At 37.1% G+C, this 14,209-nt stretch overlaps 1 protein-coding gene across 17 annotated transcripts in view; it reads left to right on the top strand.

The window, feature by feature from the left end:
* The window catches only part of tns1b (tensin 1b), a 252,192-nt gene that overhangs the window by 96,308 nt on the left and 141,675 nt on the right, over positions 1 to 14,209 (top strand). For all 17 annotated transcript variants that reach the window (XM_077215637.1, XM_077215634.1, XM_077215632.1 and 14 more), the window contains exon 3: positions 1,272 to 1,309. In XM_077215637.1, coding sequence (XP_077071752.1) covers positions 1,272 to 1,309 — 38 coding nt within the window. The remainder of the gene's footprint in view (positions 1 to 1,271; positions 1,310 to 14,209) is intronic.

Raw genomic sequence — 14,209 nt, 5'->3', positions numbered from 1 at the left:
ACAAATGGGATTTCCTTGAATAATATGATACATTTAGAAGCTCTATATTTATTGCTTTAGTGTCTTGATGTGGGTGTTGTGGAAGATATTTAATTATTTTATTTAATATACATACATATATATATATATATATATATATATATATATATATATTCATAATATACATACATATGTGTGTGTGTGTGTGTGTTTGTGTGTGTATATATATATATATTTTTTTTTATTGTATATTTTGTTATTTTATTATTAATATTTTTTAATGTTATTTTATTATTAAAAAAAATAGTACACTATTTAATTTAAGTTTATTTACTTAAGTTTTTTATTTTATTTTATTTGCAGGTAGTTCTTAAACATTTGTTCTGTGATTTACCAATTTTGGGCAATAAAAACTAAATTCTTCTATGCTCCTGATGAAAAAAACAAAAACAAACCCCATCTAAAAAGAGCTTGTCAGTATTTTGTCTGATAAATTGTCAAAGAGTGCAAATTTAGCAAGCTAAAGTCTAAATAACAGTAAATTATCATAACATCTTTCAATGCAATGCATTAACAGTTGTGAATGTCCTGCAATGTTTATAACAAAGATTTGTAGAAGAATAGCAATTCTCATCCAGTTTTCTACACTGGTGGTCTATGACTCTGTCCAGAAATGATAATATAAACACTCAGGAAAAACTGGTCTTGGCAAACAGCTTTTGTTGTGTTGAGCAGCGTTACTTCAGTCATAGTCGTCTGAGGATTTTTCCTCCATTTTACATGAATTACAGATGATGTTAATTGACAACCCATAATGATCACTAATCGGAATGATTTCGGGGAACATGTCCTCCTCAATGTCTACAGTGGTTATGGCCCTGCCTTTATTCAGCCTCTGTGGCAAATACACAGTCTGATATGAAGGGTGCTGTGTAACGTCAAGTTTCTAAAAGTAAATGTTCTTTGATGGAGAACAGAGTAAACAACTTTCTGCAGTGCAAAAAGATGGTTAAAAGTTTAAACGAAAATATAAAAAAAAGAAAACCATACTGGAAAAGTATTTTTTTTTTCATGACCAAAAAATGCCCCCACTGTGCATACATCCTAGTTTAGGCCCCTGAGTTATAGTAATCAAAAAGTATATGATAAAACATATTTATATATTTTAAAATTTGCTTATTTGATGCAAAATGCGTACATTTAGAGTATTATAGTAAACAAAAAGTTTCTGAAATGTACAGTTGAATTTCTAAAATATAAACATAATGTTTTTTTTTTCTTTGTCTCTGCAGTTTGCCGGTTAGCCTGCCACAGGAAGTGTGAGGTCAAGGTAAGAAACAAAGCATTCTGGATTTGTCATATTAGCATATCAGTGTAAAATTTGTTTCTTTTTAACAGGTTATGCATGTACAATAAATGTCTGTAACATTGGAATTGTGTTGTGAGAGACCTTTGCTATTCTGTAAGCCTTCAGAATTTCCCTAAATGGTCGTGTCTGCTTGTACAGGTTTGGCTCCTTTTGTCAAATCCACCATCACATTTCAGTCTGGACACCAAACAAATCTTATCACAGAGGACATTTTTTTCCTTGATAGTGGACAAGGCCCTCTGGTTGAGAAAGGGTATTGACATATTTGGGAATCTAAAAAAAACATCTGCATGCTGTCCCAGGACATGTTTGGCTTGGCCAACTCATTCCTTGTTCAAGAGTACCCTCCCCAAAATGTATCCCCATGACTTTTCCTGTATGATAATGCCGTTTTGAAGGGTGTTTTGAGAGTGAGAGAGTTTGAGATTAGCAAATTGGTGGGGATATTTTGTTCGGCTCTATTCCAAAACCTTTATTTTAATACTACGAGGAAGATGCCATCTAAGGCAGCATCCCAAACGTAAATGTAACCTCAACTGAACACTCTACATTGGCAGAAACTCAGGTGACATGACTCTTTCCCCGCCAGTGTTTTTGAAAAAAAGTTGCCAGTCAGCACCAGCATTTTTGATAATTTTCTCACAAATGTCATGGCCGCCAGATTATTTTGTTGTATGAATGTCTGCATATGCACTATATCAAAAGAAAGAACAGACCCTCAGCTTTTAAATAAAACAAAACAAAAAAGTTGTATTCTAGCTGCATGGATTCCTTTTTTTATCAACATTTAAATGTGGATAAGTTTCATAAATAAAACATTTTGAGCAAAAAGCTTAGAAAATTATGTTCATCTACGTCTGGATCGGATTCAGAACGAAGATCAAAATATAGATGGAGTAAATCGAGTCCATCAACAGTAGCTTGCACAGTCCTATAGCTAGTAAAGTTTGGCAGTTTTGATATATATGCTGTTTAATATTGATGATCGTGTTATTTTACAAATGCATGCTTACATGATATCTCATGTTTCTGCTTCTTCTTTGCCTGTGTTTTGATTCAGAGATGCAGTACTCTTTCAGAAGATGCCTAATAGCGCCCCCTATCCTATCACAGTGAAAACACGGAAAACCGATGAAATTGATCAAATTGATTTCAATAGAGTTTGGTGTTGTCATGTTGCTAAACTAACAATGTGACACTTTAATAATCAAGAAATACTAAAATATTGGGTAAAATTGGCACATGTTTATTAGTTTTATTAAATAATGTTTAGCAATGTTGTCTAGCTTTTGGAATAGCCTTCGTGTCTATGGCGCCTTAAAATGCTGCCTATGTTGGCAGTTCACTAGATTTTGGAACAGAGCCACCGATTAGTCCTCTCCATCATCTCTGAGCTCCATATGGCAGCTATTATTGTGCATATTGGTGTGTGTGTGTCAGGCAACTAGCCCTACTAATGCTGTGCCACTTCTTGCACCCACAGGAAATTCCAGAGGTGTGAAGGGGTGCATGATTTTAGAGGCCTGTTGAGTTTACTTAGCAGATCAGTGCACACTGGCATTCAGAAACACTTGAGATTTTTGCCGTGTGGTTTGTAGGTAACTACAGGATGTCTGGGGATGTTGTTCTCTTGGAGACCATCAAGGAAAGAAAAATACAACAACCCAACAGGACGAGTCATTTTGTTTGATAGATTGCGTCTGATTGGGAGGACAGCTATGTCACCCAGAAGCTCCCTTGATTAAACTGCGATTGCGTTTCCAGATCTGTTTAGAGATCTGTAACAACTTCCTTTGCCAGAATCACTGAGGAATTTCCGACCCCATGATCCAAGAATGGATGCAATTCGTTTCCTGCCATTAGATAAAAGATGAAAATAACGATGAATGATGCAGAGCTATTCTTTGGATTCCTCCCGTTTTTTTAAAGTATGTATTATGGAAATGACTTTGAAGTCAGTGTGAAAGGCCGTTTGCATTTCAAAAAGAGAAAGAAAACACAACTTGGATGTTTAAGTCATTTCACCTTAAATGACATTAAACTGACTTAAAATGAGCTGAATCTTGTATATCGTATAAAAAAGTTGAAAACTACTTAAAGGATAAGTGTGGTATTTTACACTTAAAGCCCTGTTTTAAGATCATTTCTGATGAAATAGAACGGTTAAGATTGAAATTTGGACAAATGCTGCTGTCCCGAGCATATCGTTGATCATATCGTTTTTTACAGTGAACATTTACTTACTATTGTACATTATGCATAATTGCAAGCGTAACCCTCCCCAGCCGGGTACACTCGTATAATACTATCAAAGGAGCCCTCGTATCCCAGCAGTAGTAAAGTGTAATGTCTGGTCCTTCCCCTGAAGAATGGATAGATAGCTACAAGAATAATTTGTTATATAGCGCGGTGCCTCCAATTAATAAACATATATTCTCATGTGTTTGAGAATAGAAAAAAACAGGTTGACAACCATAGGAACGTTATAATAAACCCTGAGGTTTATTGAATAATCAAAAAAAAATAAAAAAATAAAAAATAAAGAATAAAAAAATGAATCAAATGGTAAGAATATGAACTACAGAATAATTCACACGATTCAGGGGAAACCCACAATGCAAATACAAGGTTACCACATTTAAATAGTGCCACCCTTTAAGTGACCCAAAACTCAGTACTTTAGTGACTTAAAATAGTCAGACCAAAAAAAAAAAAGTTTCCTCTAACACAAGCGAATTACTCTTATTAATATCAATTTATACTTATTCGAACATATGACTCTTAAATGCACTCCTTCAAAACAAAATAACTAAAATGTCCTTAAATATAATCAAATGCCTCTTGAACTGACTCAGTTGTAATCAAATGACTCTTAAATTGACTCAGTGGTGATCAAATGACTTAATTTGCCTCAGTAGTAATCAAATGACTCTTAAATTGACTCAGTCGCATTCAAATGACTCTTGAACTGACTCAGTTGTAATCAAATGACTCTTAAATTGACACAGTAGTAATCAAATGACTCTTAAATTGACTCAGTTGTGACCAAATGACTCTTAAATTGACTCAGTTGTGATCAAATGACTCCTAACTGAGTCGTTTCCCTACACCGAGTCTTTGATAATCAGTTCCCTCATTACAAATCTTGTTCACATGTATCAAAAACAGATATGAAACACTACCAACAATACCTCAATAATAAACGTGAGAACCCGCAAACTTAGTCTCTAAACCAGTGCATTTGAAATTGCCATGAACTGTTGGGTGCACTTTTCCTCCAAACGATTTGATATTCAACAGATCTCAGTCCAACTGTACTCACTCATCTGCATGCACACGTGGCATGTGCGAGGGCAGTCCAAGGTCCAGAATAATTGTCTTCAAACGGAAAGAAAAATCAGAATTGAACAATCTCAAAACGACGATGCTCGATGAATCAGTCCTCCGTTCGGCCTTGGGTGAATGTCCGCCATGAGCCCTGAACGAGTCCTCTGCTCTCCGTCGAAATTTCCGACCCAGTCCTCCACCGCTCGAAATTTCGTAACGAAGCGTAACAAAACTGGTAAAAAAAACAACAGTTCGGACAGCGCTGAGAGGGATTAGTTTCTGTCCAAATTAATGCACATCAAAAAAACTGATCACACACTCTTATCTCTTTCCCCCTGATCTTTTTTTTTTTCCTCTCTCTGGTCATCCCCCCAATCCCCAGTAGCACCTGCTCTCATTGGCCAAGTGCAGACACAAACAATTTCCACATATTTTTTTTTTTTTACCAAATTTAACATACACACTTGTTACAAAGCTTACATTTACAAAACTTTTAAACAAACATTTTCTTTTTAGGAAAAAAAATAAAAATAAATAAATAATTCAAATATAAAACTCACCATTTTGCCAGTGTGTATTTATAGCCCTGCATTTTCAAAAAGGCTACACAAGTAACTAATCCTAACCGTAAATCTATAGTAACTACATGCAGTTAATCAATCCAACTCATTACTTACTTGAGTAAGCACAATGTAACTACATCACATTAAAATAAAGTGTAACCGCAATGTAAGCTGAAAAGGAATGTTGTAGAAGCAAAGCATGTTATTTTTTTTTTATTAAACATCGTACAGATTTTTATTTTAAAGTAAGTTACTGACAAATTGTTCTAGTAAGAACAGAATTGTGCATTAAACAATTAATAGGCTCAATTTACAGTAGATTTCATGTTGACTTTCCAATTCAAATTCAACTGAAATCCAAGCAATTTATATAATTGAAGCCTTTGTCAGATGGACATTTTCCACACCAACATGTTATTCCATAAATCTCCACATCCATATTTAGATAAGACGTGGGCGCTGCGTAACCTCTGCCACTCAAAACAAAATGACCATTTGCACTGGTGGAATAATGGAAGAAACGAGACAAATGACACATGAACACAAATATGACATTGCTAACGGACACAGGATAAAGTATCCTCCGACTGAAATACACACAATTATCTGAATTTGGTCCAGAAAAGTTAATGTTTAGTTGCACTGCTAAAAAGTTGCACCGTGAAGAGTTAATTCATATTTTTTTACTGGTTTTTCCAGTAAAACATATCTAAAAAACCATCAAACAAGATACATTTACTTTTGAAACGACATTGTTTGAGATATCAAGATATCAATACATATTTTTTTTACAGATTGAATATGTATTTTGCCTTTTTTCCACTTATAAAGTAAAAATATCTGACAGTTGCGGTAAGACGAAATACATTCATATTAAAGATATATTCTATGAAAGCAAGTCTTAATATCTTATGCAGTGTTGCTTCTCAGGTTATTTTCTAGATACTTTTATTGGTAAGTTATTATTATTATTTTTTTAAAGCTAAGAGAGCTGGAACTCAAAACTCTGCTGTCTCACAAAATGTAATTAAATCCGATGCAAATTCAATTGAAATCCAAGCTATGTATATAATTCAAGCCTTTGTCAGATGGACAGTTTCCACACCAACCTGTTATTCCATAAATCTCCACATCCATATATAGATAAGACGTGGCCGCTGTGTAACCTCTGCCACTTTCACGTTTTGCAGTGTGTGTGTGTGTGTGTGTGTTCACTACTCACTGCTCCTAATGTGTGTGCACTAACTTGGATGGGTTAAAAAAATGGAGAGGACAAATTCCGAGCATGGGTTACCACACTTGGCCTTCACATCACTTCACTTCAATAAGAGAAAGGCCCACATCATAAATGTGTCTTAGATAACAGAAGGTTGTGTAGGTCAGACAGCTCCAATCACAACAAATTCACCTTCTCCACAGTCTCTTCTTTTCTCATTACTATTGCTCATTTCTGTCAACAGCGTAGCCTGGTTTCACAAGGGGTCAGAAATGACTGCAGCGGTTCACAGCGGGTTCATTGCGCATGGGCTTGGAACAGCTTTAAGCACGTCCGTGAGACTGGACTTGATTTGAATTCCAAAGGCTGGAAAATGAAGTGACAGTCTCTGGGTGATTGTAAATATAGGCAAGTGAGGTTAAGTGGGAGAGTAAATGAATCATTAGACTCAAAGGCCAGCCATGAGCTGTAGAGAGCTAATGTGAGACGCCGACGGCGAGCACGTGTGCAGAGTGCCGGTGCATGTTAAGGAGGGCAATTTTTGGAAATGCCAGAGGAAATCAGTGTGAATTAAAAGGTGTGAGAAAACATCTAGTCAAAGATGTCAGATGCTGCTTCATTCCATAGTCTGACATGTTTCATTAAGGTGAAATGTTTAATTCCTGTGTATAGTTAGTGTCACTAATGGGAATTGCAAAAATATATCTATTGTTGTTGGGGATTGTCACTGTCACTAACTTAATCTTTTGAATCAGTTCATCAAAAATATTTGTTCATTCATTCATTTAGTTTACCTTTTCTGTAAGTTTTTTTTTTTCAGTGAGTGGAATTGAATCAGGTCACTAATAAGTTTTGTTTAATTACCTTTTATTCATTTTTTTGCATGTTGCAAGTGACTCATTAAACCATTCACTCACCTAGATAGTTAAATCGGTTCACTAATATGAGTTGTTTATTGATTTGTTAGTTCTACAGGTTTATGAATGAGTCATTAAATGAATCACTGAGATTTATTGAGCGACTCTTAATCTTTTTAATCAGTTTTTCAAAAAGATGTATTCATTTATTAATGTAGTAAACGTTTCTGTAGGTTGTTGTGTGTTATGAGTCAAATAAACCATTCCCTCAACTTTATTCAGTGGAGCATATCTTTTGAAGGGGCATATTTTTAATTAGGTCCAACAAATGAAATTCCTTCACAGCCTGCTCGAATACAGTTGGCTATTTCTATAGTCAATCTTTATAGGCAAGAAAGCAGTTGTGCAATTCAAACTTCTGTGAACAAAAAATGTCATTGAATGGAAATGAACAAGAATGATTTGTTCACTTAAAAGATTCAAATAGGAAAAAGTATAAAAATAAACTATACACATCAGCTTTAACTTGGGCCCCAAAATGCTTGTTTTAGTTGGCAATGAGAAATATGATTGTAATGTGTTAGAAAAACTTCCTACTCAACCTATGGAGCTAGGCTGCAAATATCCTAGACTGCTGTGTACCGACTGGAAGATAAAGCCATTAGTCATGTTAGTCTATTGAGCAATACATCCGTATTTGGTAATATATGAAGGCTATAGAATGTCTGTGCTCTGATGTCGTTGTTTGTGTTCCAGCTGGTCTTTCCAGATTCTATGCATACTATTTATAGAATCTGAAATGTCTTTCCCTCCTACTTTGAATACATCCATGTCTTTGAACACACATGGCTAAATCATGGCTTCATGTTAGTAACATGTATCTGGACACCAGAGCAGGCAGTAGTGTAAACGGTGGACTTCTACAATCAGTTGTATCTTTCAGATCAGCTACTTTCATGGTAAAGCAGCATTTTGAAAATAAGCTTACTGAGCATGTGTACCGGACGTAGGCCACTAAGAGCTGTCAAACGAATACAACTAGCGGCTGTGGTCTTTAGCATCCTTGTTCGCGCATCTGCCTCCCATGCTGGAGAACCTGTATCGAATCCTGCTCGGAGTGGGTCGAGTAGGACCAATTGTTTATTTATACAGTTTAGAGTTACAGGGACAGGGCACATTAATAAACATTTATGTCAATGTGCCAATTTAGCCAACTTGGCTATTTTTCAAATAGTCCCTGGGCAGGTGTAATGTCAGATAAAATACAGTAAAACAAATCAAAATACTTCTACATGCAGTAAACCACATTTCATAAGAATACATAAAGTACATTAAAACAAGAACAGCAAAACATAAAAAAAGCAAAGCACACTTCAGGTGATTTGAAACAGCTACAAAGTATGGGCACACACTTGATTGTTTTTTAACCATGATTTTAAGTTAATTTTAAATGACTAATATGAATCAAGCAGATTTCTTTGTTTAAATGATGACAGAAATTAATAAGCCATTGCTTGACATCGGCCATAACTGCCGTGAGCTTAAATGCTGCTTGCTGCTTGGTCGGTGCATGTACATAAATGACAGGATCATCTGCATACATTTGAATCTCAGACTCATTGCATACAGTTGGAAGATCATTTATGTATAGGCTAAACAACAGGGGCCCTAAAATTGATCCCTGAGGTACACCAATATCACAACTGATGGCCAATGACACCTCATTATTTATTTTGAACCTCTTGCCTTTCAAATTGGACTGCATCCATTTAATAGCTGAGGTGCATAGTGCGCTTTCCGTTGTTTAAGAAATCATGGTATGCTCCATACTGTCCGCTCCGATGAAATGGCAAGCATACCTGCTTTGTAGGGATGTCAGCTTTTCCCGACACCGGCATTGTAGCGCCGTTCTAGCATGGTCGCACTGACATGATCATTAATACCGCTATGTAGTTGGTGATTATTATGACATGCCAGAAATAGAGCGCAGGTTTGTACATCCACTCATTCGGAGCTGTTCTTTACTGAGGTCGGCATGGTTGCAAAATGACATTTGACTCTAGGAGAGCATCACCTGCCTCACTGTACTCACTTCCGTCTGCCATTGCCAGTTCATCCTATATAATTACACATGTACATAAAATAAATTTTACAAGAAAATACTATTTCAGTCTATTTCAAAATTTCACATATAATTCAATGTGTTACTGTTTCTTTGTAATTACTATTACTTGACATGTTTATACCCTTCTACAGTTGCAAGAAAAATTGTGAACCCTTTGTAATTACCTGGAGTTTTTACTCCTAAAATGTAGTTTGATCTTCATCTAATTCACTATCATTTACACACAATCTGACTAAACTAATGAGACTGAGATAGAGTACTGTAAAAAGTAATTGCATCCTTGAAATGAGCAACATGTGAGTAATTTTTCTTGCAACTGTAGCTACGTGAATCATAACACGACACGCATTGGATGATAACTATCACCCCCATTGGGTACTGAAGTTACCGTCACATTAGCGCTAAAATGAACATGTATGTACGAAAGGATGCATTGGCCAAGCATTTGTTTCTGCATATGCACAGATAATGTTTTTGACTTGGGTTGTGGGCTAAGAACTTTGGAAGGGAACAGCATGAGTAATGTTTAGGCCAGCTCCTAGGGAGTCAGTGTGAGAAAATGAACTAACTCTGACCAGCATAAATCTCCTCTTTCTTAAACAGCTAAGTGCTCTTTTTCTTTACCGCTTTTTTAAAAACCATTTAAGATCATAGCACATTGTTAGTCCTGGCGGGACGCTCTGAAAACACAGAGTTGTCTTTTACGACGCTTCACCTCATTTCCTCAGCTCAATGTTTCTTGGTTTGAGCTGAAGGACTGACCGGCTGCTAGCAAAAGACTTATAACCTTACTGTTTATTTTTCAGCCACTTGAGGAGTGCAATTTCGCTCCTGAATTGGTCAGATGGGCTGGTGCTATGATAGGAGCCAATGGCTTCCTGGATTTGGCTGCTCGGGAGCATGTTTTTCCACCTCAAACGACTTCTAGTTCTCACTGTGCTGACCCAACTGAGCGTATAAAGATGTAAAGGTCTCAAATGAGGACAAATAGAGGAACTGAGTGTGGACAGAACAATGATGGGTCCTCTTCCAAGATCTGCGTTCCCTGCTTGCCAAGAAGAACATTGGGTGACTCAGAGCTGGTCCGGGGTGTTTTCCCCTTTGAACAGGAAAAGCGGCGCTCCACCCCGTCCGTTGAACGCTAGTGTGAAGCCCATATGGTTTCTGATTGAGCTGCACATGTGCTGGGACGGGTTTGTCTTGTTCAGATAGCAGGTGCATTGTCAGATTGGTAATTTGTGTCCTTGATATGTTTACACAAAGTGTTCTTCCCTTGAACGCAGCTTTGCATTGTTCTGTGGCCTTCAGCTGAGGCATCCATTATTGCAAAGCCAGTGATTCGACTTTTCAGCATAATTAATTCCCTGAAAACAGAACAGTTAGGAGGTCACTTACCAGTGTAGGTTAAAATAAGCCACTTTCAAGTTACTGTGATATTATATTTTGTCTAGATATGGCTTGCATCCTTCCTTCGATGTAAGTCTTTAGAATGTTTTACATTTTTTATAGCTAGGATGGGTGATGGGTAGGGTGACCAGATTTCTCGGAGTGTAATACGGGACAGATACAGAACGCATGCGTATAGAGGGAATGCACGTGACGTCACCGTTGGCCGGAGTGACTGCAGTTACGCCCACAAGTGGCAAAAAGACTGAGCGGCAGCATTGGTTTTCAGTGTGAATGCTGCGGAAAAACACACAAAACGCGTCTAAAACGGGAAAGAGCTTTGAGACTGACTGTACAACTAGATTTGACAAGAAATATGAGGAATATTTTTACAGACTACGTAAAGCTACAGAACAGAGAAGCAAATAGATCGCTACAATTCATAGAAACAACTGGACTCCAGGCAGCGAAAGGTGGATTTGCAGTTATCCTTTTTGTGTCAATATGCTGAATTTAGTGGTAAAATCATTCTCTATATATTGTATTGTTATATATTGCAGTGACAACTCATCAATCAAATATTTACCACTGTATATTCTGTATAATTTGACATTTTTAAATAAACACTGACAAAAAACTATACAAGTTTTAAGTCTCTAGACGATATGATGATATATATAACATTGATAAGTGATCACCTGGATTTAGACCTGCCTATTTTGTATTTATATAAAGCATTCACAGGCAAATTTGCTGTATGTATTTCCCTGGTGTCGAAATCAGGCACATATAAATGTCAGGAAACACGATTCCTGGCTGCATGTTAATATCCATGGATCACTGGATCTTTAGTAAGTTGTAAGGAACACTATATTGAGTCCAATCTTTAGTTTAAACTGATAATCGTTTGTTTTACTTGCGTTTTCGCAGTTTCCCCTATTAAATCCAGTCACGCAGCTGCTCTTCTGCCACTCAGTCCGGCTGAGGGGGCGTGTTTCTGGCGGGAAAGGGACGTTAATGCATTCCCTCTATTAATGCGTCTTACATGCGCTTCATTAGGCACACTAGCACACACACACACAAGGTCTCTCCCTCTCTGTCATGCGCGCGCTACACGGTTTGAACGTAACATATATATTCACTTAGCCTTTCGGAAACGAAACCTATTATATATAAAATATATATATACAGGTCCTTCTCAAAAAATTAGCATATTGTGATAAAGTTAATTATTTTCCATAATGTAATGATAAAAATTAAACTTTCATATATTTTAGATTCATTGCACACCAACTGAAATATTTCAGGTCTTTTATTGTTTTAATACTGATGATTTTGGCATACAGCTCATGAAAACCCAAAATTCCTGTCTCAAAAAATTAGCATATTTCATCCGACCAATAAAAGAAGTGTTTTTAATACAAAAAAAAGTCAACCTTCAAATAATTATGTTCAGTTATGCACACAATAGTCAATACTTGGTCGGGAATCCTTTTGCAGAAATGACTGCTTCAATGCGGGTGGCATGGAGGCAATCAGCCTGTGGCACTACTGAGGTGTTATGGAGGCCCAGGATGCTTCGATAGCGGCCTTAAGCTCATCCAGAGTGTTGGGTCTTGCGTCTCTCAACTTTCTCTTCACAATATCCCACAGATTCTCTATGGGGTTCAGGTCAGGAGAGTTGGCAGGCCAATTGAGCACAGTAATACCATGGTCAGTAAACCATTTACCAGTGGTTTTGGCACTGTGAGCAGGTGCCAGGTCGTGCTGAAAAATGAAATCTTCATCTCCATAAAGCTTTTCAGCAGATGGAAGCATGAAGTGCTCCAAAATCTCCTGATAGCTAGCTGCATTGGCCCTGCCCTTGATAAAACACAGTGGACCAACACCAGCAGCTGACATGGCACCCCAGACCATCACTGACTGTGGGCACTTGACACTGGACTTCAGGCATTTTGGCATTTCCTTCTCCCCAGTCTTCCTCCAGACTCTGGCACCTTGATTTCCGAATGACATGCAAAACTGAGCAACAGTCCAGTGCTGCTTCTCTGTAGCCCAGGTCAGGCGCTTCTGCCGCTGTTTCTGGTTCAAAAGTGGCTTGACCTGGGGAATGCGGCACCTGTAGCCCATTTCCTGCACACGCCTGTGCACGGTGGCTCTGGATGTTTCTACTCCAGACTCAGTCCACTGCTTCCGCAGGTCCCCCAACGTCTGGAATCGGTCCTTCTCCACAATCTTCCTCAGGGTCCGGTCACCTCTTCTCGTTGTGCAGCGTTTTTTGCCACACTTTTTCCTTACCACAGACTTCCCACTGAGGTGCCTTGATACAGCACTCTGGGAACAGCCTATTTGTTCAGAAATGTCTTTCTGTGTCTTACCCTCTTGCTTGAGGATGTCAATGATGGCCTTCTGGGCAGCAGTCAGGTCGGCAGTCTTACCCATGATTGCGGTTTTGAGTAATGAAACAGGCTGGGAGTTTTTAAAAGCCTCGGGAATCTTTTGCAGGTGTTTAGAGTTAATTAGTTGATTCAGATGATTAGGTTAATAGCTCGTTTAGAGACCCTTTTCATGATATGCTAATTTTTTGAGACAGGAATTTTGGGTTTTCATGAGCTGTATGCCAAAATCATCAGTATTAAAACAATAAAAGACCTGAAATATTTCAGTTGGTGTGCAATGAATCTAAAATATATGAAAGTTTAATTTTTATCATTACATTATGGAAAATAATTAACTTTATCACGATATGCTAATTTTTTGAGAAGGACCTGTATATATTAACGATGAAATAAGGGACAAAACATGATTTTTTCAGAATAAGTCGGGACACTAAAATTAGAGTGGAAATACGGGGCTGTCCCGGGAAAAACGGGACGTCTGGTCACCCTAGTGATGGGGGATGTGGGGTGGGGGGGGGGGGGGGGGGGGTTCATTCTTAAGATCTATCTTAAGAAATGTAAGATTAAATTGATCTCATTGATTTATGCTTAAATTGTACACAATTGTCATCTATGGCATGATAATATTTGCTTAGGGAATTGTGATTGATATGCTTTAATTTATTTATTTTACTTAAATTATGACTGGTATATTTTACCATGTAGTCATCTTTTATACAGCAAAGACTGTGTTGATTGCAAGAATTGATTTTTCCTTAAGAAATGCTTATTTAGGTTTGTCTAAATGTGTAGATCACACTCCATAGGAAGTTGACCTGGAATTTGAATTGAAATGAGAGGAAGAGGAATTTATTGAATTGTAATTTGAAAAAATTCAAAACTAAAATATTATTCCACCTTGGTCCACAAAAAAGGAATTAATTTAATATGATGAAATATAAATAAATAAAAATATAGTTTAATATTAAACAAGTTATAAATAATACAA

Source organism: Siphateles boraxobius, unplaced genomic scaffold (assembly GCF_051911475.1).
Source record: "Siphateles boraxobius isolate OS27281-9 unplaced genomic scaffold, OSU_SipBor_1 7, whole genome shotgun sequence".
Lineage (NCBI taxonomy): Eukaryota > Metazoa > Chordata > Actinopteri > Cypriniformes > Leuciscidae > Siphateles > Siphateles boraxobius.
The sequence above is the reverse complement of the archived record's forward strand: the minus strand, read 5'-3'. Positions and strand labels throughout refer to the sequence as shown.